At 57.9% G+C, this 24,609-nt stretch overlaps 1 protein-coding gene across 1 annotated transcript; it reads right to left on the bottom strand.

Moving 5' to 3' along the window:
- Positions 1 to 1,488: 1,488 nt before the first annotated feature.
- On the bottom strand, positions 1,489 to 23,866 carry GAL3ST2 (galactose-3-O-sulfotransferase 2). Its single transcript, XM_042239236.2, has 5 exons — positions 22,646 to 23,866; positions 21,755 to 22,130; positions 5,978 to 6,064; positions 4,653 to 4,917; positions 1,489 to 4,091 (listed from the first exon to the last, which is right to left on the bottom strand). The coding sequence occupies exons 2-5, from the start codon at positions 21,781 to 21,783 to the stop codon at positions 3,273 to 3,275; spliced, it is 1,200 nt and encodes a 399-aa protein (XP_042095170.1). The 5' UTR covers positions 21,784 to 22,130; positions 22,646 to 23,866; the 3' UTR covers positions 1,489 to 3,272.
- Positions 23,867 to 24,609: the final 743 nt, after the last annotated feature.

Genomic DNA, 24,609 nt, shown 5'->3' on the forward strand with positions numbered 1-24,609 from the left:
CTTTTTTAAAACATGGAGATCTTGCATAAGAACCTGCTTCCCTTGAAAAACCACTGTCTCACCCCAGCTTCCCCTGCACACCCACCCCAGTCAGCTGCAGCCCCCCCACCAACCCCGCCTCCAACAACATGCGGCTACAGCCCCTTCGGAAAGGAGACCCACAGAGTCCGGGCCTCCAGCTTTATTGGCCGCATCAGACTCTGCACGTTAAAGACTCTTCTGGACAGACAAGCAGACGGATCGTTCTCAAAGTTGTCTGCTACAAACTACATGCACTTCACCTTGTGATAAATACCCCCAATTTTCCCTCCAAAAAGACCGTGCCAGTTGACACTCCTGCCAACCTCAAAGACAAGAGTAACCGCCACTGACTCTCCACGGCAGCTTCGTGCTCTCGGTTACCATGCAGCTGAGAACAGCCCACTTGCACGGTCCCAGCCATCTGGGCAGCAGTAACGGTCTGACACCGGCTCGCCAGAGACAGCCGGCTCCCTCGGTATTGAGAGGCCTCCACGCTTTCTGCTTATCCTAGATTTACTCGCTTGCTCACATCAGCTGAGCAGGGATCGTGTTTTCTCCGGCAGTTGGCAGATTTGCCTGAGGCTCAGGGCAGTGATGGGATTTGAGTCTTTACTTTTAGTTTAGTTTATTTATTTTTGGCTGCACTGGACCTTTTTGATATCTGTCTTCATTTATTATTTGTTTATGTCTGTCTGTGCTGGGTCTCCACTGCTGCACGAGCCACTCTCCAATGCAGCGCACGGGTTCCATCACAGCGGCCATGCTTCTCGCAGAGCACCAGTGTGGGGGCCGCAGGCTCTGGCAGCCGCGGCCTGCAAGCTCTGCAGTTGCAGCCCCCGGCTCTAGAGCGCAGGCTCAGTAGCTGGAGCGCCCAGGTTTAGCCGTCCTGTGGCACATGGGGTCCTCCCGGGTCAGGGATCTAACCCTGAATTGGCAGGTTTTACCACTGGACCACCAGGGAGGCTCGAGGCTTTCTTTAAATCAGGGTCATTTTCCCATCCTTTGTTTGGCCGTCGGCTCTCATCCACAGCCCGTACACCCCTCCCGGACTCCTGTCAGGTCGGCTCATCCGGGATCTGATGCCCTGTCTCCTCTCTCCCTCACTATTTCCCTCTCTGCATTTTCCTCTGGGTGGAGGATGGAGGAACCTCCCAGGGGGCGGGGGAGGGGTGGGGGGAGGGGGCGTTTCCTGCCAACCAGGATCTCTGGTCCATCCTGCATGGACTCTGTTCATTTTTTTTCTGTTTCTAAATATTGTCATTTAACACAAGCTGGAATCAAGACTGCCGGGAGAAATATCAATAACCTCAGATATGCAGATGACACCACCCTTATGGCAGAAAGTGAAGAGGAGCTAAAAAGCCTCTTGATGAAAGTGAAAGAGGAGAGTGAAAAAGTTGGCTTAAAACTCAACATTCAGAAAACGAAGATCATGGCATCTGGTCCCATCACTTCATGGCAAATAGATGGAGAAACAGTGGAAACAGGGTCAGACTTTATTTTTGGGGGCTCCAAAATCACTGCAGATGGTGACTGCAGCCATGAAATTAAAAGATGCTTACTCCTTGGAAGAAAAGTTATGACCAACCTAGACAGTATATTCAAAAATAGAGACATTACTTTGCTGACTAAGGTCCGTCTAGTCAAGGCTATGGTTTTTCCTGTGGTCACGTATGGATGTGAGAGTTGGACTGTGAAGAAGGCTGAGTGCCAAAGAATGGATGCGTTTGAACTGTGGTGTTGGAGAAGACTCTTGAGGGTCCCTTGGACTGCAAGGAGATCCAACCAGTCCCTTCTGAAGGAGATCAGCCCTGGGATTTCTTTGGAAGGAATGATGCTGAAGCTGAAACTCCAGTACTTTGGCCACCTCATGAGAAGAGGGGACTCATTGGAAAAGACTCTGATGCTGGGAGGGACTGGGGTCAGGAGGAGAAGGGGACGACGGAGGATGAGATGGCTGGATGGCATCACAGACTCGATGGACGTGAGTCTGAGTGAGCTCCGGGAGATGGTGATGGACAGGGAGGCCTGGCATGCTGCGATTCATGGGGTCGCAAAGAGTCGGACACAACTGAGCGACTGATCTGATCTCTGATCTGATTCTCAAATTTGCTGCAGTATATCCCATATTCTTACTGAAAATTCATTCTTCATAAAGTCCCTCCATTAAATTGTGTCCAAGTGAGCTGCTGCCTGTTCTGAGGGTGAGAGTTCACCTTCTCTTTGAAGTGCTGATTCCCCTGGAAAGTGTGGACATGTCCGGACCCAGGAGCACCTGAGCAGGTGCCGGGGTCCTCCAGGCTGAAGGCCCCACGTGAAAGGAAGGGGACCCCAGAGCCAGATGGACAGGCCAGGCTGAGCGTCTCAGCTGAGTGTGAAAGAGCGGCTCTGTTTCTTGGGTGCTCCAGGTAGCCCACTTTTCTCAGGCATAGGGCACATGGTTCTGGGTGTGTGCACCCCACTAACCACTGGGCCCCCAAACAGCCAGGGATCATGTCCTGCCAGGCAGGCATCCTCACTCCCTCCGCACAAACCACAAGAAGGGGGCCTGGAAGCCACCCTCCTCTGGGGTTTCATCCAGTGCTGTCTCCAAGGCAACCAAGAGTACAGCCGTCCCCTCCCAGCTCTCCGGCAGGTCTCCTCCGCTCATCTTTTGGGGGCAGTTTGTCGCAGCTCAGAGCTGCAGTACAGGCCTTCAACCTGTGCTCCGGCTAAACCATTTGCCTTGGAAGCAGTTGTGACATTTCTCCATCCAAAACCGTTCTTCACTTGGAAATAAGGCTCATACAGCCAAAGATGGGAAACTGAGCATTCCAGACCCTTCCAAACCCAGGTCCCCAAGCCCACCTCCAGAGCGTGGGGCGCTGACAGCGTCTCAGTGACCAGAGCCATGTCCCCACGGCTGGCAAAGCAGGGGAGCCGCTCTGAGCTCCAGACCCCTTTCTTCTGATGAAGATTCCTCACTTTCCCACCTCATAAGAGGCTTCTATCGGATGACTCTGATGAGCAGGCTCACATCCTCAGTCCAGGTGAGTGGTGTCCTATACTTCGGGCCCTCAGCAGAGAGGTCACCTCCGAGAGGATGGATCATGGGTGGTCTCTTCACTGGAGTCTTTGCCCTGAGGGCTGGTGGTCTGGCAAGGCCTGGGTACCCCAGGTGCCCCCAGAAGACCCCTCGGAGGCTAAGACGGCGCCCAGGCCTTCCAGGGACAACAGGAGACGGCCCAGCCAGAGTCCCCGGTGCCACCCCTCTAGGCCTCCAGGAAGGTGAGGTTCTTGGGGGGTTTGTCGGGGAACTGCAGAGTGTACAGGTGGGCCATGTACTGGAGCTCAGGCATAACCATCCTCCGACACATCTGCAGCGTCTGGTGGTCCAGGCCCGGCCTGAGGTTGTAGCCCAGGATGTCGGCCCTGCCCGACTGGTAGGGGCGCAGTCGGAGATCGGTGATCTGCGACTGGTTCTTGGGCTCGCTGTCCTGTAGACACAGGACCGCCAGCTCGCGCCGCCGCTCGCGCAGCTGAGCCACCTCGGAGCGCAGACGCCGCGGGCTCAGCTCTGCGCGCAGCCGGGCCCAGAAGGTGCGGTTGAAGTGCTGGTAGAGGTGCCAGTCCAGGGCGCACCAGTGCTTGGCGCGCTCCCGGCCTGCGGGCGACAAGCTGGTGACGCTGTGCTGGCTGCGCGAGTTGAGCCTGAAGGCCACCACGTCGTCGAGCCGCCAGCGCAGCAGGCGCCGGAGCAGCACCATGGACTCGTCGAAATGCTCCGCGATGAGCAGCAGCTGGAAGCGCCGCTCCACGTCGAGCAGGCGCGCGCGCACGTAGCCCTCCTCCGGCGGCGCGTCATTGTCGAAACCCAGGTCGAACCACATGCTGTTCCGGGCGTAGGCGTTCCTCAGGCCCAGGCTCTGGTTGTAGTAGGTCCACGGCGAGGCCAAGAAGGCTTCCAGGCTGGAGACCTTCCTGAAGGCGGGGACGTGGCTCTTGTAGTAGACGAAGGAGGATTCCAGCTGGAAGACGGGGTTTCTGAGGATGGAAAAGTAGAAGGTGTCGTTGGGCATGACTTTCTGCACCTGTTGGGAGACAGAACGGGAAGGGCTGGTGACCCTCTGGGCTCCTTCGGGAGTGGTCCCGGAGCAGGTGGTGCCTCCTCCCTTGCCCCCACCCCGCAGCACACCTGAGCCTGCCCCCGGCCCCCGCCCCCGAAACCCAGTCTCCTGCATCCAGCGCAGGCCACCCGGCTCCTCTGCCTGCCACCCGGCACCAACCAGTATCCAGAACGACCCGAAAGCCCCTGAGCCTGCCCACGCCCCGGCCCCGATTACTCTTCCCCGTCACCCACGCTAAGCCTTTGGGGAAGAGGTCAGAGAAGCCCCCGGGAGGAGATGCCCTCTAAGCTAAGACCCGAATGACCCAGAGAAGGAGCTGTGAACACGTGAAAAGGGCCTGCGGAGGGACGAGCTGGTGGGTCTAGACCCAGGAGGAGGCGAAGAAGAGGGAGAGGGCGGCAGACGCCGGGTGCCCGCTGCGGACTGGGAGAGCAACGCCCCCGGAGCCCTGGGACCCCGCCCCCAGGGCCCCGCCCCCAGGGCCCCGCCCCCAGGGCCCCGCCCCCAGGGCCCCGCCCCACACACCTCTGGCGGGTTGAACCTCAGGTGGTTGCACATGATGTTGAAGCGCCTCCCGGGCCCGCCCTGCTCTACGCCCTCCACGTAGCGCGCCAAGAAGAGCCAGGGGTAGCCGAGGTGGAAGCGGCCGCCGGCGGGCAGCGCCGCCGACAGGTTGTGCGTCTCGGCGAAGCGGAAGAGGATGTTGAGCACCGTGCTGCTGGCCGTCTTGTGCGTCTTAAGAAACATGACGTTGGTGACGGGAGGCCCATCAGCCTGGTCCCCGAGTTGGCTGGGGGAAGAGCGCAGCGCCGTGGGCCAGGGATCCTCGCGCTTGCCCAGCCGGAGAGATCCCAGCCCCGCTACCCCTGAGCCTGGAGGCCCGCAAAGCCTCTGCCCCGTCCACGCTTCCCCGACCCACACTCCCTGAGCTGGCAACACCCCAGCCCAGCCCCGTCACTGTGCCCCTCACCTGAGACCCCGCCCTGGCTGTGTCCTTCCAGCGGTGGCACCACCTGCCCTCCGCACTGCAGGCTGCTCTCCCAGGCCCTGCACCCCTCTGCTTCCCAACCTCCTGCTTGGCTCTGCCCTGTAACCCAGGCCATATGGCCAGCAGTGCTTGGCTGGCCCCTCATGCTGAGATGGGCTGACTCTGCCGGGCAAGACTGGACACTGGTGCTCACTCCTGTGATCTCAGAGTGGCACCCACCCAGTTGTGGACATGAGCCTGGAGCTACAGGTGCCACCCTGCCCCAACACAAGATCCCAAAACAGGGCTGGTGAGAGTGACCCAGGATGGTGGGGACAGGGTCCAGAGGTTAGTGCCAGGCCTGAGGGGTAGGCAAGGATACCCAGGAGCTTTAACACTCCTCCCCTCCTGTGGAGATCAGCCAGGCCTTGGGCTGGAGGGCCCTCCCACCAGCCAGGTTAAACCACTGGGGCTGGGTAGCCATCAGGAGGACCCTGGGCTTCACAGAGGCCATACCACCAACCAGCAGGGGAGCAGGGGTCCTGACCTACAGACCACCAGGAGGTCTGCCTCCCAGTCACCCTCTGCACACAGCAGCTCTGCCCAGGGCACCCCCAACCTGACCCAGATTCAACCCTCCCATATCCCTGCCTGGAGTTCTGGGCAGCTTACTGCCCACGGCAGATACTGGGAGGCCCCTGGGTGACCACAGGAAGAGCCCCTCCTCCATTGCAGAGGAGAGGCTGAGGCCTGGAAGGGAGGCGTGGCCTACCACAGTCACAGGCAGGGCTGGGTGCCACCCGGAGTGGGGCACGCTGGGGTCCCAGTACTGCTCGGGGAGAGGGCAGTGCCCAGACCTCAGGCCACCCAGTGGAGGACTCACGGCATGAACAGCCCGACGTCCACGTGCATGACGCCGGCCAGCAGGAGCACAGCCAGGGCCAGGAGGAGGAGCACGGCCCAGAAGCACCTGTGGGCAGAGGACCCCTTCAGCACTGAGTCCAGGGCCCGGGAGGAGCCTCTGCTGCTCACCCCCTTCCCTACCCGCTCCACCTCCCCGGCATCCACATGACAGTTTGTGTCCAGCATCTATTGTGCACTGGCCCATGGGGCCCTGGGGTGGGGGCAGAGCCCAAGATGGGCCTGAGTCATCAGACACCACCCCCACTTGGCCCCCCTGCACTGTCCACTACTCAGAAGCTGGGAGAAGCCAAGAGGGGGACCCCCTCCTGGGGGGGCGGTCAAAGGTGAAAACATGTCTGCGGACCCCCAACCCTGAGCAGGGGCCCCTGGAGACGGGCCTGATTGAGACCTCTGAGTCCCAGCCCAGGGCCCATGAGGGCAGGGGGGCCCGCCTCGGTGCAGGAGCTGAGATGGTGCAGGCAGGGCTTCTGGGCGAGAACACACGAGGGAGGGGCAGCGAGCAGGTCAGGAGAGACAGGCAGGAGCTCGCTGTCCCGCCATCCCTGGACAGAGGCTGCAGCAGCTCAGCCATGAGGGGCTCCCTGCGCTGCTCCGCCTGGAGGGCCTCTTTGTACTGAGAAGGGGGAGGAGGCCCAGCCAGTGTCAGCTCTGGTCACCATCTGCAGGCTGCCCCAGACTTACACCCCAGCCTGGGCTAGCCCCAAACCCCCGCTGGGGTGTCCACAGGCATCGCAGCCTCCAAGGTCCAGACTGGCTCCAATGCCGCCCTCCAAACCCAGCCCGCCCCCAGGGACACTGGCTTCTTCACCTGCTCTCGTCCCGTTTCCCTCCCCCCATCTTCTGTCCTGATCCGCACAGCTCCCAAACCCTGGTGGCCTGGTTACCCCCTCCTGTGTCCCTGCCCCGTGGTTCATTCCACCCCAGCAGCCCAAAAGACCCTTTTATTAAAAACCCAATGTGCTCAAAGTCTTTCTTGGTGGCTCAGACGGTAAAGAATCCACGTGCAATGAAGGTTCGATCCCCGGGTCAGGAAGATCCCCTGGAGGAGGGCGTGGCAGCCCACTCCATTGTTTCCTGGAGAAGCCCATGGATGGAAGAGCCTGGCAGGCTACAGTCCCTGGGGTCACAAGAAGTTGGACACAACTGGGCGACTGACACTTTCACTTTCTTTCAACAAGCTCAAGTTCAGTTCAGTTCAGTCGCTCAGTTGTGTCCGACTCTTTGCAAACCCATGAATTGCAGCACGCCAGGCCTCCCTGTCCATCACCATCTCCCGGAGTTCACTCAGACTCACATCCATCGAGTCAGTGATGCCATCCAGCCATCTCATCCTCTGTCATCCCCTTCTCCTCCTGCCCCCAATCCCTCCCAGCATCAGAGTCTTTTCCAATGAGTCAACTCTTCGCATGAGGTGGCCAAAGTACTGGAGTTTCAGCTTCAGCATCATTCCTTCCAAAGAAACCCCAGGGTTGATCTCCTTCAGAAGGGACTGGTTGGATCTCCTTGCAGTCCAAGGGACTCTCAAGAGTCTTCTCCAACACCACAGTTCAAAAGCATCAACTCTTCAGCGCTCAGCCTTCTTCACAGTCCAACTCTCACATCCATGCATGATCACAGGAAAAACCATAGCCTTGACTAGACGGACCTTGGTCGGCAAAGTAATGTCTCTGCTTTTGAATATGCTATCTAGGTTGGTCATAACTTTTCTTCCAAGGAGTAAGCATCTTTTAATTTCATGGCTACAGTCACCATCTGCAGTGATTTTGGAGCCCCCAAAAATAAAGTCTGACCCTGTTTCCACTGTTTCCCATCTATTTCCCATGAAGTGATGGGACCGGATACCATGATCTTGGTTTTCTGAATGTTGAGCTTTAGGCCAACTTTTTCACTCTCCACTTTCACTTTCATCAAGAGGCTTTTTAGCTCCTCTTCACTTTCTGCCATAAGGGTGGTGTCATCTGCATATCTGAGGTTATTGATATTTCTCCCGGCAATCTTGATTCCAGCTTGTGTTTCTTCCAGCCCAGTGTTTCTCATGATGTACTCTGCATAGAAGTTAAATAAGCAGGGTGACAATATACAGCCTTGACATACTCCTTTTCCTACTTGGAACCAGTCTGTTGTTCCATGTCCAGTTCTAACTGTTGCTTCCTGACCTGCATACAGATTTCTCAAGAGGCAGGTTAAGTGGTCTGGTATTCCCATCTCTTTCAGAATTTTCCACAGTTTCTTGTGATCCACACAGTCAAAGGCTTTGGCATAGTCAATAAAGCAGAAATAGATGATTTTCCGGAACTCTCTTGCTTTTTCCATGATCCAGCGGATGTTGGCAATTTGATCTCTGGTTCCTCTGCCTTTTCTAAAACCAGCTTGAACATTGCTGTTGATTAGTCAATCTAATCAACAAGCTCAAACCCTTGATTAAATCCCATAATTGAAGAGCCTCCTATGCTAAACCCTTCAGGAAAGTGCAAGTCTTCCCAGCCAGTCCCCAGGCCCCCCGCTCCACCCCTGCCCTCCAGCCATTCCACTTCCTCCTGTTCCTCAAACACCAGCCCCAGGACCTCTGCACTCACGAGGCTTCAGCCACAGACTGTCTAACCCAGTTTCTGCACGAGCTGCCTCCCGCTTCTCCGGGCTGTGGGCAAGGGGTCTCCCAGCCTCCCTGCAGCTCACCCCTACCCCCTGAGGCTGTCCCGATCGCGTTGGTCCCTTTGCAGTCTGTACTACCCAGTGGGCTTCCCTGGTGGCTGGGCCAGTCAAGAATCCTCCTACATCGCGGGAGACCTGGGTTTGATCCCTGGGTTGGGAAGGTCCCCTGGAGGTGACAGTCGCTCCTCTGTCCATGAATTCTCCAGGCAAGAATACTGGAGTGAGTTGCCATTTCCTCAACCCACTCCAGTATTCTTGCCTGGAGGATACTCATGGACAGAGGTGCCTGGCGGGCTATAGTCAATGGGGTCTGAGTTGGACTGAGCACACAGCTCTGCCCACCATAGGGTAAGTGCCTCGGGTTCTGGAAAGACAGCTGGCACGCGCACGGTGCTCGGCTCATGTGTGCTGAGTGAGTCAGTGAGGCCAAGCACACATCCCACCTGCCACCGCAGACCTGGTTTGAGTTGGCATGGGGTGCAGAGGGAGGAGAAACCATGGGGTGGGAACAAGACCGGAAGCAAATCTGTTGAATGTGAAACGTCCTGAGACACCAAGAGGAGGTGCCCGGCAGTGGCTGAAGAAGGAGTCCGGAGCTCAAGGAGTTGCCAGGGCCAGGACACGCATCCACACATCAGCATCAAAAGGCCTGGCGTGCTGCAGTCCACGGGGTCACAGAGTCAGACACAGCTGGGCAGCTGCACAGCAACACAGTAAAAGCCCACGTCACGTGGAACCTCAGCTGCAGGGGCCAGAAAGCAGCGGCAGACTCCCCTCACCCACCTAGAGGCTTGGGAGGGAAGCTGCTGGCTCTGCAGACTCAGCCCCGCCACACTGAGAAAGCTGACGTCTCTCTCCCCATCCTCGTGGCCTGATAGTCACAATGAGGCTGCCAAGCTCCACACATCACATAAGCATTTGCATCAGCAAGAAAGTAGAAGGGACAGGACCAGCCATAATAAGGAACCAAAAGCCTTTTAGAAGCCTCTAACACACCTCCTCCTCCATCTTCTTGGCCACAATGCGGTCACATGGTCCCCCTGCCCCCAGCTGCAAGGGAGTGCTGGGAAAGCTTCATTTAGTGTTTACAGCCTCTGTCCTGGGGGGGCACAAGGAGAAGGTGGCGGCTGTCAGCCTCAACTGTGTTTGTGCAAATCCGTGGAAACAGTGGGCTGCAACCTGGGCCTCGCTAGGTTTGCCCATGGAGGCAGGCACATCTCTGAAATACAAGTGAGCTTCTCGCCTGCAGCCCGGCCGTGGCCCGGAATCCAGAGGGCCCAGCCTGCAGGCCCGTTTTGTCCTGATCCTGGGGCCCGGGTTGTTTCCAGGTGTTCATGGCAGCCTGTGTACAGTGTGGGCACCCGCTCGCATCCAGGTGCTTTGGCCCTGATTTTCCAGCAGGCAGGCCCCTGGGTGCTGCCAGGCAGGGGACCACCGGGACCCCTTACTCAGCTGGAATACCACCCCCTACACGTCGGGGAGGTGGGGCTCTGTGGCCTCTGCTGAGACCCCTGCCCCCAGGACCCAGCACACAGCCCGACCAGCCCAGCACGGGAGAGACGCTGACAGCTCAGCATCCTGACCTCTCGGGGGAGCAAGGCGCCCAGGCAGGCCTGCGTGTGCTCCCCTCGGCCTTGCTCTGAGCTCCCAGAAGGAGCAGCCCAGCCAGACACCTCTCCAGGACAGACCAGCTCCGACCACCTGCCCCCAGGCGCCTGGGGGCTTCACGACTGCCCTTCCCGGGTTGGTTCCGAGGCTCACGGCCCTTCCCCCCACACACACACCGTCCTCATCACCCGCCCCCTGCTGGTGTCAGGGCTGGCTCCGAGGCCTCCCCTCAGGTGGATCCGAGGTCGGAGGGTGAGTTCCAGGTGTCCCTGCATCTGAAGGAGGAGAAGGTCCCTCCTGGGACCTCTGGGCCCCATGTCTCCACGTGGCCTATGCCCCCAGGGCAGCCAGTTCCTTGGGCTCCAGCAACTTGGGGCGGCAGTGGCTGGGACCAGGAAGGCCTCCGGGGGGAGTGGAGGGCCCGATGGGGCTGGAGGGGACAGGGGGCCGCTCAGTGGGGCGGTCAGGTCCCAGGTGAGAGGAGCCGGATGGCGCGCCTGTGCTTGGAGCCTGGCCCATGGGGCAGAGCCCGGAGGGAGCTTCCTGAATGGCCCTGTGGGGCCTCTCCACAGGGCTCTGCAGGGAAGGGGAGTGTGACAAGAAGGGGGCACGCAGGGGAGGAGCCCGGGAGGAAAGGGCAGAGCACAGCTGCTCCATCGGGGCGGGATGGAGCTGTTCCACGCGGGACAGCAGGAAGGCCAGACCCCGGCCTCGCAGGAACCTCTCGACGCCCCCCAGACGGAAACTCAGCAGTGGACTCACACTGGCTGCAGGGCTGCCCCGTGAGACGCCTCCGGCCCCCTGGCCCCAAGCAGGCTGCAGGTCCCCACCCCCCACTCTGCTCTGGGGCAAGGAGATGGCCGGACCCCGAGCCAAAGTCTTGAAGCTTCACGTCTTCCCCCAAAGAGTTTCTAACTCAGAATTCAGTTCTCAGCTTCCCATGGAAGCACATCATACGGTAATAACAGGACAATTCTACACGGTGTCAGGGAGCAGGGGCCTGCCGGGTGCTAGGAAGGGAGGGCGCCTGATGCCCTCCGTCAGCGGCAGCGGGCGGCCGGCCGCCCATGGACAGGCCGCCACGCGGGACTCCCAGCCGGCTCCGTCCATTGGAGGAAACTGCTCAGAGCGGTGAACACCGGCAGCCCCTCGCAGGGAGGGGCAGGGGGTCCGGGGCTGCTCCGGGAGGGGCGCTGGGTGGATCTGGGCCCAGGGTCTCCTCCGTGGGGCAGTGCCGGGTCCCTGCGCCCAGGGGCTGTTTTCTCTCCAGGGTTTTAATAGTGTTTCGTCATTTTCATTACCTCAGTCCTGGGCCCCTTGTGTTTACCTCAATCTCCAGTTTTTATTGCCATTGTAAATGAGTTCACATTTCATTTCTTGGTCCTTATCACTAGAGTAGAAAAAGCCTTGTTTAAAAAAAATGTGCCTTGTATCCAGCCAGTTCCAGCCACTGTACATGCCTCTTGTAGCCAAACGCTAGCGTTCTGCCATCTGCTGTGATGGGGCACTGCCCGGCTCGCCCTGTACACCTGCCTGCTGGCCTGTGCCCAGCCTCATCGCCAAGATGCCCCAGGTCTCGTTGGAAAGAAACAGGCTTTAAAAAAAAGAAAAGAAATGGCCTTTAGGGACCACAGCCTGGGGGCTGGGGGTGCTCACTGCTCTGGGAAGCTGTCAGTTGCTGGGTCTTTTCAGTGGACACAGCTGGAAACTCTCCGAGTTCACATCCACGTGGCCAACTCTGGCGCCACACTTAGGGGGTGTTCAGTCGCTCAGTCATACCCAGCTCTGCGAAGAAATGGACCGCAGCACGCCAGGCTTCCCTGTCCTTCACCGTCTCCCGGAGGGTACGGAAACGCATATCTGTTGAGTTGGTGACTCCATCCAAGCATCGCATCCTCTGTCGTCCCCTTCTCCTCCTGCCCTCAATCTTTCCCAGCATCAGGGTCTTTTCTAATCAATAGACCCTTCTCATCAGGTGACCAAAGTATTAGAGCTTCAGCTTCAGCATCAGTCCTTCCAGTGAATATTCAGGACCGATTTCCTTTAGGATGGACTGGTTTTATCTCCTTGCCGTCCAAGGGACTCTCCAGCACCACAATTTGAAAGCGTGAATTCTGTGCTCAGCCTCCTTTATGGTCCAACTTTCACATCCATACACGACTACTGGGAAAACCATAGTTTGACTATACACACTTTTGTTCACAAAGTGATGTCTCTGCTTTTTTATATGGTGCCTAGGTTTGTCATAGAGTTTCTTCCAAGGAGCAAGCGTTGCCGGGAGCCAGCGTGAGGAACTCCGCCCATGGCAAAGGTCATGAGGAAGGAGGCTTGGCATACGCAAAGGCGTGATCAAGCCTCAGGAAACCCCCTGTTCCCGAGCATTAACCCCAAAACCAGAGTCTGTTTTATGCTCTCACCTACACCTCTGACTTTACGGGGGGCTCTCCCCCATAACCGTTTCTCTCGGAGAAGGAGTAAATATGCAGCTCCAAGGCGATAAAAATTCCTGGGCGTGACAAGAGTGTTTCAGCTTACGGACCCCTCTGAAGGTTATCTAGCCCACCTGTATAGGTTTGTCCGGCCACAGGTGATTGTTTACAGCCTCCCAACCTGAGAGGCACAAGATGTTTTAGACTTACTAAAGGCAAATTCTTTGGGGGAGTTAAAATTATTAGTATAGTGGGTTGGTTAGGAATTATTTGGTGAAGGGTCTCTTCATCTGTTGTGTCAATAATTGCTGCTAATTCCCTGCTCTGGGTGGGACAAAGCTGTCTCAGGTCAAACCTCTCTGCTGACAGACTAGCTTGTGTGACAGGATTATCCATACTCCTGCCACATGATTGTTTACTACCTCTCAACCATAAACAGCACAGAGTTTTGGAGTATTTTGAGAGTCTTAATTAGCATAGGACTTTTTCTTCTTGTTGAGTCAATGATTGCTGCCAGGCCTCTATATCCTTAGGCACCTGGGAATATATTAATCAATGTATTTGGAATATAGCAAAGGAAATATAGTAGTTTTTGATATTAGCAATACTAGACTTTTTGAGTTAATGGATTTTCTCTTTTGTAATAGATCACTGTACTTTGTTATAAATCACTGTGTCCTTGCTATGTAAGAATGTAACTTTATCATATCTTAAGACTAAATAGATCTTAAGGGGAGCATTGGTGAAAGGGTTTTCATTTGTTGGGCTGATGTTTGCTGCTAAATCTCCATGTTCCCTACACTTATAATGAATATAACTAACATATAGGAGAAATAAGTATTAACCTTTAAGATTAATCATGTTAACCTTGGGTTAAATAAATTCCTTTCTTGATTGTAACTCACTACACCCTCACCCTATAGGAATGTAACTTTATTTGGAGGGTGGTGCCTGGTTTAAGAAAAACACCCTTGGAAGAAATAAGTTTTTTTGGTTATCAGAAAGAAAGGATCATAAAATGTCAGCAGGTCTCACTCATGGCCAGAAGATGATGTACCTTTTTTTATACATTTATGTGAAGCACCTGATTTTGATAAAGGTCAGGACTGCTGACCCCCGCGTGACTCTGTATTCATCCCTATGTGTAACAAAAGGTATATAAGCAAACCCAAAAATAAAGAAATCGGATCAGTTTCCGGAAAGACTGATTCCCCCATGTCGCTTCTTTCTTATTCCCGTTTTTCTGGCTGAATTCCCATCTGGAGCATGGATGCTATTCCACGTAATCCAAGTTATTCAGCCTCTTTTTCTCCACTAATCTTCCTACTACACTATCCATTTCTAATCTCTCTATATCTGTGATTAAATATGTATTTTTCCAAAGACGCCGACTCCGTCCCCCCACCTTCGAATCACCCTGGATCTACCGGGGCTGGACCCCGGCAAAGCGTCTTTTAATTTTATGGCACAGCCACTCTCCACAGGATTTTGGAGCCCAAGAAAATAAAGTCAGTCACTGCTTCCATTGTTTTCCCATCTGTTTCCCATGAAGTGATGGGACCAGATGCCATGATCTTAGTTTTTCTAATACGAGTTTTAAGCCAGCTTTTTCACTCTCCTCTTTCACCTTCACCAAGAGGCTCTTTACTTCCTCTTCACTTTCGGCCATTAGAATGGTATCATCTGCATATCTGAGGTTATTGATATTTCTCCTAACAATCTTGATTCCAGCTTGTGCTTCATCCAGTTCAGCATTTTGCATGATGTACCCTACATATAAATTAAATAAACATGGTGACAATATACAGCCTTGACGTACTTCTTTCCCAATTTTGAACAGGTTTCTCTGGAGGCGGGTAAGGTGGTCTGGTATTCTCATCTCCTGAAGAATTTTCCACAGTTTGTTGTGATCCACAAGTCAAAGGCTTTGGCATAGTCAATAAAGCAGAAGTGGATGTTTTTCTGGAACTCTCTTGCTTTTTCTATTGTCCAGTGGATGTTGGCAATTTGATCTCTGGTGCCTCTGCCTTTTCCAAATACAGTTGAACATCTGGAAGTTCACGGGTCACATATGGTTGAAGCCTGGCTTGAGAGAATTTTGAGCATTAGTTGCTAGCGTGTGAGATGAGTGCAATTGTGTGGTAGTTTGAGCATTCTTTGGTATTGCCCTTCTTTGGGATTGGAATGAAAACTGACCTTTTTCCAGTCCTGTGGCCACTGCCGAGTTGTCCAAATTTGCTGGCATATTGAGTGCAGCACTTTCACAGCATCATCTTTTAGGATTTGAAACAGCTCAGCTGGAATTCCATCACCTCCACTAGCTTTATTCGTAGTGATGCTTTCTAAGGCCCTCTTGACTTTGCATTCCAGGATGTCTGGCTCTAGGTGAGTGATCACAGCTTCTCAATGACCCTCTTCCTACTGCTTCCTATCTCCTCTCTTGCACCAGAGCCTAGTCTCAGACACAAGCTGGGAGAATTTGAGCCCCTGCCATCACTTTCTGCTCTCCACACACACCCCGTTAAGGTCAAGCCATTGCGGCACGTGCTTGGCCCTCCCTCCACGTCTTTTCATATTTACCTACTTGGCCTCATCAGGTCTTAGTTGCGGACGTGGGGTCTCATGTTACAGAGCACGGCTCAGCAGCTGTGTCACGCAAGACCTTCAGTCGCGGTATATGGGGTTCTTGGTTCCCCATCCAGGGATCAAACCCGAGTCCCCTGCTTTGGAAGGTGGATTCTTCACCACTGGACTGTCGGGGGAGTCCCCTGCTCCCCATTTGTATCTGCTTCCATACCTGGGTTTTAGACATGATGTGAGCTTCTCCAACCCCCAGCTGCCTAACGCTCCCTCAAGTCCTCCTGACGAAGGACTTGAGATCCGCCTGAGAGAGACTCCCGGGAACCAGCAGGTGGACAGGCTGAGTCTCCGTAAGCTCAGGACTATGGTGGACCAAGGGTAGAATGCTCACACACAGGGCGGCGCTGCCGGGAGAGGATGCCCATGTCAGCCTGCAGTCTCGGCCTGTGGGCCCCAGGAGGGCGGCCGCAGAGGCAGTGGGAGACGGTGCGGCAGCCCAGGGGCTGGGCCCTGGGGTCTGCTCACTGCACACCTCCCCCAAGCCCCAAAGGGATGCACTTCTGGAAGGCCACGCTGCGGTCACGGGGTTCCCACACCGCCGTGGAGTCACATGTGCAGAGCTCACGAGACCCTCCAGGGAAGGCAGCTTGTCACTGGAGCCTGAGCGGTGGGTTCCTTTTTCTTAATTGGAGGATAATTGCTTTACAGTGTTGGTTTCGCCACACAGCAACATGAATCAGCCACGGGGTACACACGTCCCCTCCCTCGTGAACCTCCCTGCCGCCCGCTTCCCCATCCCGCCCTCCGGGCCGTCACGGAGCGCTGGCTTCAGGCTCCCGGAGTCACACGCAAGTCCCCACTGGCTGTTTACTTTGCACAGGGATTATCGTCCATATAGTTAGAGTTTAACCCCTGCTGGATGAGGTCCTCCTGGGACGTTAACCGCCCGGCTCTTCCCCTCAGTCTGCCCCCGGCCTGACTTTGTTCTGACACATAAAGCTCCCTTCAGCAAACACTGGGTGTTTGCTGCCCCTTCAGAGGAGCCGTACTGAGGACTTCTTGGAAATTTCTGCTACACGTTTACAGTAGCCCCTTTGGCCTTAAGGGAACCAGTTCTCCACAGAATTGCAGCGAAAAGGAGAAAAGAGGAATGAGGCTTTCCTTCCTTCCCTGAGAACAAAGATGCAGAGAACAGTGAGCAGGGCTGATCACTCCTAGCTTTCACTTTCTTCCTAATCTGCAGTCACCATTCAAAAAACTAAGATCTTGGCATCTAGGCCCATCACTTCATGGCAACCAGATGGGAAAACAATGGAAACAGTGAGAGACTTTATTTTCTTGGGCTCTAAAATCACTGTGGATGGTGATGAAATTAAAAGATTTTTGTTCCTTGGAAGAATAGCTATAACAAACCTAGACAGTATGTTAAAAAGCAGAGTCATTACTTTGCCCACAAAGGTCCTTATAGTCAAACCTATGGTTTTTCCATTAGTCGGATATGAATGTGAGAGTTAGACCATAAAGAAGGCTGAGCGTCAAAGAATTGATGCTTTTGAACTGTTGTGTTGGAGAAGACTCTTGAGAGTCCTTTGGACCACAAGGAGATCCAACCAGTCAATCCTAAAGGAAATCAGTCCTGAATATTCACTGGAAGGACTAATGCTGAAGCTGAAGCTCCAATACTCTGGCCACCTTGTGCGAAGAGCTGACTCACTGGAAAAGACCCTGATCCTGGGAAAAATTGAAGGCGGGAGGAGAAGGGGACGACAGAGGAGGAGATGGTTGGATGGCATCACCGACTCAATGGACATGAGTTTGAGTAAACTCTGGGAGTTGGTGAAGGACAAGGAGGCCTGGCGTGCTGCGGTTCACGGGGTGGCAGAGAGTTGGACACGCCTGAGCTACTGAGCTGCAACAACCTGTATCTGTAACTAAGGCTGCTTTTCACCCTCTGACTGCATGAGCTATTTCTGCACCTATCATGTTTTACCTCTATGGAGCACTTCCTATCTCTGGTGCTCACCGTTACTGCACTCTCTCTCTGCCGACCACCCCTTGTAGATTTTCTCCTTTTTTGCATTCAGAAAGAAGGCCGCGGTACAGTACACAAAAGGCGATGGACCCAACAACCTGACGCCAGCCTACGACTGCCTCCGAAACAAGGCGGGAGGAAGACGGATACAAGAGCCTGACGTCCTCGTCCCATCGGCACTCCAGCTTCGAGCCCTCACCTAGAGGGGCCCCCGACTCCTTGCGGAGGAGGGCACGCGCCTCGAGGCACTAGCCTGTTCTGTTCTGTCTGCCCTCGCCGGTTGAGGATTAAAGCCACCTTTCTATTTCCTCCAAACTCTGTCTCTGTAATTTTTTATTTGGCTTCGGTGGGCAGAGAATCCAAGGTTTTTGGTGGCAACAACAGCTGCCCAAGAAAAATAATGTCTTCAGAGAAATGCCTCCTTTCTAAGGAGAGGCTCTTGCTTTGCAGAACACCCTCTGGTCCCATCACCCACGGGGTCCGCGGGGTGTGGGTGTGGGATGGGCCGGGCGGCGCCAGCGGGACTCAGGGGCGCTCAGGGGGCCACCCCTGGGGCTGTCAACAGGAGGGCTGTTCTGCCCGGCAGGGAGACAGGGTCCCAGGCATTTGCCATCTGCCTTCGGGAATGGAATCCTGTATGGCTGCAGCTGTTGACTTTGACACTCCCTGAAACAGAACACTCTGTGCTCCAGTAAACTGGTGGAATCGGTCTCTGCATAGATAGCTTCAGAGCCCGGCTCTATGAACCCAAGCCTCGCATCCGCTCATCTTGAGAAGCACTGAGCTCCTTCACGGTGACATCAGCTCCGCACGACTGGCAGAGAACCTTGGGTGAGGTAAGCGCTCATCTCCCCTGGCTGATCCCAGGGCCCAATCCAGGGCTGCTGCGCAGGACCCAAAGCGGCCGGTAAAGACGCCCACAGAGGCCGCCACTGGCCTGTCCATCCGTCATTCCTTCAACTGGCCCTTGTTTAGCCCCAAGTGCCCTACTGGGCGTGGGGCCAAGCCAAGGGGGTGGGCACAGTGGCAGCATTTAATAGCAGCAGCCAAGGACAAGACTGAACAGTGGCTCAGGGCTCCCTCCTCACAGATAAGCCCTTGGCCAGGAAGGCTGCCTCCTCAGGAAACCAGGCCCTGCCCCCCTGCCCTGGCTCAGCTGCTTGAGAAGAACAAGGAGGTGCTGGCCCTGGTCCCCACCCCCCACCCCCAGATGCACCAGCAGCAGGCCTGGCACAGGGCTGCTGGAGGTCTCCTTGGGACTGGGGACCCTGTGATCAGCATGGGTGAGGCCGTCGTCCAGTGAGTCCAGGGCACACCGCCATCCGTACCAAGATCGAACCAAAAAGAAGCAGGGACGGGGCCCAGATGCCCAAACTCAACATCCCCCAAATAGAGGGAAAGAGTGGGGGCACCCCCCACCCAGGGGATCCTGCTAAAACAGAAAGGAACGTCACTCTGTCGCTCCCTGCAGGGCGCAAGAGAAGAAACGTGGCCAAGACGCCTGCCCACCACCCAGTCCCCACCTGTCACCGCCCACCGAATCGGGCCTGGCGGGGCCTTGCTTTGGCTGGAATCTGAGGCTGGCCGGAAGAACCTCGCAACTTCCGCCTCTACTCCCTCAACACTGTCCTGAGACGGCACCCCCCAGGAAGCTGCTGTGCCACTTTCCAGGAGGGGAACCGAGATGCCGCAGCCAAGACCCGGGAGCAAGAGGCGGCCAGGGCCTCCCAGCCCCACAGCTGTCCAGCTGGGCGCAGCCCCTGGTGGGGCGGGGCGTCACCAGGCGGGACACTGAGCCCGAGAACAGGTCAGCATGGCCTGGTGCAGCCAGGTCTCTGGGGGCTGCTTACAAGATGGCTGATATGAGGAGAGCGCAGGGTGGCCCACGTCCCCACCCAACGCCAACAGGGCCCTCTGAGTCCTTCCCCCAACCTGGGGGTGCTTCCTCCCCTCCGGGTGGCACCGCATTTGCCTTGAAGTCAGTTCAGCGGGTCACACGATGAGGGCTGGAGGTTGCAGCCAGCACTCTTAGAGAGCAGTGTGAAACAGAACCCAATGGAACAGAGAGGAAAGCGTAGGCATAGACTAGGATAGAGCAGATGCAGAGTCAATCAGCTTAGACCTGTTTAGCCGCTAACTCGTGTCCAACTCTTTGTGACCCCGTAGACTGTCGCCCACCAGGCTCCTCTGTCCGTGGGATTTCCCAGGCAAGAACACTGGAGTGGGTTGCCATTTCCTCCTCCAGGGGATCTTCTCGACCCAGGGATCGAACCCGGGTTTCTGGACCCCCCTGCACTGGAGGCGGATTCTTTACCACTGCGCCACCGGATACAGACTGGCCAAGAATAAACACAGACTAGAGCAGACAAGACAGCATCTGAGCGTGCGGGAGGCAGTATGGCTGCGGGGAGATGTTTCAGACAGACACAGCACGCGGAGATCCCAGTGTGTCCCAGACAGCGACGCTGCGTGCTGTCTTCCCCCAGGTCACCATGGAAACAGGTCCACTCTTCCTCATCATTCAGTTGCCATCCTGCCTCCGGCACCTCATGCTCAGGCCAAAGCGTCCCCTTGTCCACTGAAAAGCACACTGCAGGCGTCCTGGCTGGCCCCCTCTGGACTCTTTCTGGCCCCCATCCAGCCCACACGTGGCCGCCGCAGCTGTGCACCAGCAGAGCGCTGCCAGATGCCCTGCCCCGTCCCCTCCCCGCCTGCACTCCTGCGTGTGCTCTGTAGCCTCCCTAAGAGCGGGCCTGAGGCCAGGAGAGTCACACAGCCCCCCACAGGGTCCACACAGCCCCCCACAGATCACATAGTCTCCACGGGGTCACACAGCCCCCACAGGGGGTCACACAGCCCCCACAGGGGGGCACACAGCCCCTCAAGGGTCCACACAGTCCCCCACAGATCACACAGCTGCACGGGGTCACACAGCCTCCCACGGGGTCACCCAGCCTCCACAGGGTCACCCAGTCCCCATGGGGTCACCCAGCCCCCAAGGGACCACAGCCTTCTATGGTTCACACAGCCCTCACGGGGTCACCCGGCCTCCATGGGGTCACAGCCTTCTCTGGGTCACACAGCCCCTAGGATCACATGGCTCCCCACAGCCACTCCCTGGTCCCAGCCCGCCAGATTTTTGTCCCGAGAAGCTGACCTCAAACAACCAGAAACACAAGTTTCCAAAGACCTGAAGCCAAGGTGTGGAGTTGAGGGACCATACAATAGCTCCCATACAGTCAGGGAGACTGATGCCCCAGCATCTCAGGCCAGGAGCCTCACCCAGACCCCTCACCCTGCCTAGTGGAAGAGGTCTGGTCTCTGCTCCAGGCGGCCCATCTAGCCAAACAAGCCACTGGGCTCCCCCGGCCCACGCCCGTCCCCTCTCGTCCCCGTGGACCCCTGGGCTTCCCGGCCCACGCTCATCCCCTCTGTCCCCGTGGACCCCTGAGCTCCCCGGCCCATGCCAGGGAGGCTTCCTCCCTGTGGACCCCTGGATGCCCCCGGCCCATGCCCGTCCCCTCGGTTCCCATGGTGCCCAGATGTGCTGCAAGGCCGAGCCGGCAGGTGCCTTGTCCTGGGCGGCAGCCAGCCTGTCTACCCACAGGCCCAGGGCGCTGACCTGGCAACATGGGCCCCAGGCGTTCCCCCAAGTCACAGAAAACCGACCCAAGGTACTGGGCCTTCAGGGCCGCCGAGTGTGAGCCTGCACACTGCCCTCCTCCCTGAGGTCTGCGCTGCACCCGCAAGTCTGGGACAAGCACAGCGGCGGGCCGGGCCGTGTGTCCCAGCAGCCCCCACGGGACCCACCCTTCCATCAGGGCTGGCACAGCCCGCAGGACCCGGGCTGGACCCCAGATAGCGGAGCAACACCCCCCAGCTGGCCCTCCAGGGAAGAGGCTGGTCATGCCCCCCCGCCCGCAAGGAGCGGTGGTGGAGGCACAACACCCCCCGTGGGCCAGGAGAGGACGGGGGGCACTTGCAGGCGCCACGCCCCTCCCCTCCTGACCTCCGCAGCATGGGTGGGCTCTAGGGCTCGGGGCCCAGCCAGCACCCTAAGCTGCACAGACGGGTGACTGGGCTGGAGTGCGGGAGCTGGGCGGGGGCACGGCCAGCCTCCCAGAAGGCGACCACAGGACTGCGGCCAGCAGAGCCCGACCCCAGCAGCCGCCCACCCAGGCCTCCGACCCAGACGCCAGACGCCCGTCTCCTCTGCCCACATTCCTCTCACCCGAACCACCCAGCAGGCCCGGGACAAGGCCGGCCGGGCAGGAGAGGGGGGCTCCCCACTGCCTGAAATGAAGCCCATGAGGGTGGACTCAGAGCAAATGCCCGGTTCAGGGCGATGCCCCAGGAGGACTTGGTCCATCAGGCGCTCAGGCCCCCAGGACTGAAGAAGGAATTTGGCCCCTGTGATGGCACAGCCCCCACTTACCTCTGCAAGCCCCCCAAAGAGGACAGCATGCTGGCGGGTGGCGATCCGGCCTGGCCCCTTGCCCCACTTGGGCGGGTGGCTGCAGGGCAGGCGCCGGCAGGGTGTGACACTGGGCAGGGTAGGAACTCGAGGCGCGCACCTGCCAGCCTGGGGTGCGGCCGCACCCTTCACCCACAGTCTGCACCCGCGCCCGAGTCAAGGCCTTCCCGGAAGAGGCCGGCGCCTGGCACATGCCCACGAGCCTGCGCCCGCTCACCCTGCCCCGGTGCGGGGAGGTCAGCCCAGGGGGCCTGCAGGGAGCTGTGGGCGGCGACAAGGCCTCCGGGTCCAGAACTCAGGGCAAGATGCAGATCTTGCTGAGGGTCGGTGGGCGGCTCTGAGGACAAGAAAGAAAGCAGGAGCCAAAGTCAACGGCTTTCCTCCTTTTCCTCCTCAAAGCCTTCACCCCAGGAGAAAACTTGGCTGTTATTCACACCTTGGGCTGGAAAAGAACTTTCAAAAGAGGACACTGCGCTATAAAATTTTAAATTTAGATTTTACTCCATGTAAGTACACTTCTTTCTTTTGGAAATAAATAAATACAATTCAAAGACAGCAGACCGAGAGAAATATTTGCAGCATTTTAACCAAATGTTAGGTCCATAGGGAAAGCCAGAATTCCTCACTGCACCGTGAGGCACCCCAGCTCCGGCCAGCCCGCGGTCTTTGCACGTGGGTGCGGGGGCTGCCACCGTGGCCAGGCACTTTGGAGCTGCCTGTCCACAGGCCCTTCCCCAGCCCGGTCTGACCCATCGTGGTGGGTGGGCAGAAGGGCAGACGTGCAGGCGTGTGCTCAGAACCCTCCCAGGCCTTTCTGGTGAGCTGGTGGAGAGGCCTCGGGGGCACACTCACCTTCTCTCCGATGGCGCCTCGGACACAGCAGAGTTTGGGGGGCGGGGGCAGAGTTCAGGGAGCCTGCACCCGAGGAAAAAAGATGCTCAGCTGAAAGGGTGGGGAGAAGGCTGGGGCCCTGCTCCCTGCCCAGCGGGGGTTCTGGGAGGGCCTTCCTTGGGGGAGCTGGGGCCCGCACCATGTACCTCATATCTGCAGGGGGTGGGGGGTGAAAAGAGACGGAGGCACTGTGCTCCCAGCCCCGACCTCCCGGGTGAGCCCCACCTGCAGCACCCAAACCCCCTGAAGGCTCCAGGGTGCGGCTGCCAGGACTCACGGGGTCAAGTACGTGCTCGTCTCACCTGACAGACCGCCCAGCATACCTCACGCCAACGGAGCCACACAGCCCAGCCCAAGGTCAGGAGGCAGGGCATCGTCCGCCTGCAGCCGCCCTCTGTCCCTGGGGTCCTGGCGCGGCCCCCTCCTGGCACAGGAGGCCCCGGTTGACTGGGCGGCTGGTCCTCCCCATGGTGCGGGCCTGCGGGACTCCTTGACTTTCTCAGGGCCCTCGCTGGGCCAGAAGGCAGCTGTCTGCCCGGCTCTTCTGGGTCAGGGCTGGGCAGGTAAACAGCCATCACCAGCTCTGGCTTCAGAGGCCCATTCCTCCCACAGCAAGGCAGCACGTGGCTCCAGGGGAACAAGAAACCTCCCTGAGCACCCCTGGGGTGAGGAGCCCCACCTCTGGCCAGGGGTGGGTAACTCTAAGGGCCACACATGAGGAGGTCTCGGGGCAGGCCCCCCACTCTCCTACCCGCCGGGCCTCAGGCTTCGTTGTTGCTGCAAATGTTTGCTCTCCTCCAAACGCACCCCAGATGCTCACTGATGGACCTGGGGGACGGGCTGCTGAGCAGAGACCCTGAGAGTCCCCTGGGGCCTCACCTGCGGGGACACAGATGGTCTTGGGGTGTTGGCTCCAGGTGAGGGCGGCCAGGCACCAGACAGATCAACGGCTGCACCCCCAGTTCACAGCGAGGCTGCTGGGCCCCAGAGCCACGGTGGTCAGCGTCTGCTGTCAAAGGAGGGGCCCCCAGCAGGTCCTGCCAGCACGGCCGGCAGCAGAGAGGAGCAGTGGACCACGGGCCTGGCCAAAATCAGGGCGTCTCGGAGGTCAGCTGTCAGGAGCCGCTAGGAGGGCGAGGATGGGCCACAGGGCCAGGGCAGGAGGGGCCTCCGGGAGGGGAGATGCCGGCGAGTAGCCTGGATGGGGAGCCGGATGGGGCAGGGAGCGGACGCTGCCACATGCAAGCCCGACCTGGCCGCTGTGAGGGGAGGGCTGGAGGCTGGGGGCTGGGGCTGGGGGCACAGCCCTGGGGGGCTAGGGGTAGGTGATGACCTTGCGGGGCTGGGGACTGGGGAACTGGGGTGTGGGGGCTGGGTGTTTGCCTTGCAGGACAGTGGGGACTTGGGCCTCCTTTCTCCGGAGCAAACGGAGCCCCCACAGCAACGGGTGGGGACTGGCCTGTCTGCACCAGAGAGACCCTCCATCACCCCAACCCGCCCGCTCGCAGCTTCTGCGAACTCCCCCAGGTGCCTTCACTGAGTGCCCCGCCCCCATCACAGCCCCTCAGGGTCAGGGTCCAGAGGACGGCTAGGAGCCCCGCGTCCCCCTTCCTGGCCTCCCGTCATCAGGAGCCCATCTTGGGTCCTGTGAGCCTCCCACCCGTGACTGGGCTCTCGGTCTCCTTAGGTGGCCTGTCTCTGGCCTCCAGGACGGGACAGGGGTCCCCGGGCAGCACAGCCCTGGGCTGCCCTGCAGGCCTGGGAGCTCTGGTTCGGGGGCCACAGGGGCCCCTGCAGAGGCGGGCATCTCCGTGTGCCATCTGCCCTGTGCCAGCGACCCTGCAGGCAGAACCGGAGGCCACCCTGCAGACAGAGCTGCTGCCCAGGCCCTAGCGCCCACTCTGCGGGCCTGGATGGGGGACAGC

The sequence above is a fragment of the Ovis aries genome, chromosome 1 (genome assembly GCF_016772045.2).
Source record: "Ovis aries strain OAR_USU_Benz2616 breed Rambouillet chromosome 1, ARS-UI_Ramb_v3.0, whole genome shotgun sequence".
Classification (NCBI taxonomy): Eukaryota; Metazoa; Chordata; class Mammalia; order Artiodactyla; family Bovidae; genus Ovis; species Ovis aries.

Bases quoted from the DNA above. Each gene is read 5' to 3' on its own strand.
- GAL3ST2 (XM_042239236.2), bottom strand. From the start codon at position 21,783: ATGCTGTCCTCTTTGGGGGGCTTGCAGAG. The intron at 6,065-21,754 runs GTAAGTGGGGGC...CTCTGCCCACAG, and splicing joins TCTTTGGGGGGCTTGCAGAG to GTGCTTCTGGGCCGTGCTCC. The intron at 4,918-5,977 runs GTGAGTCCTCCA...CTCTTCCCCCAG, and splicing joins GACGTCGGGCTGTTCATGCC to CCAACTCGGGGACCAGGCTG.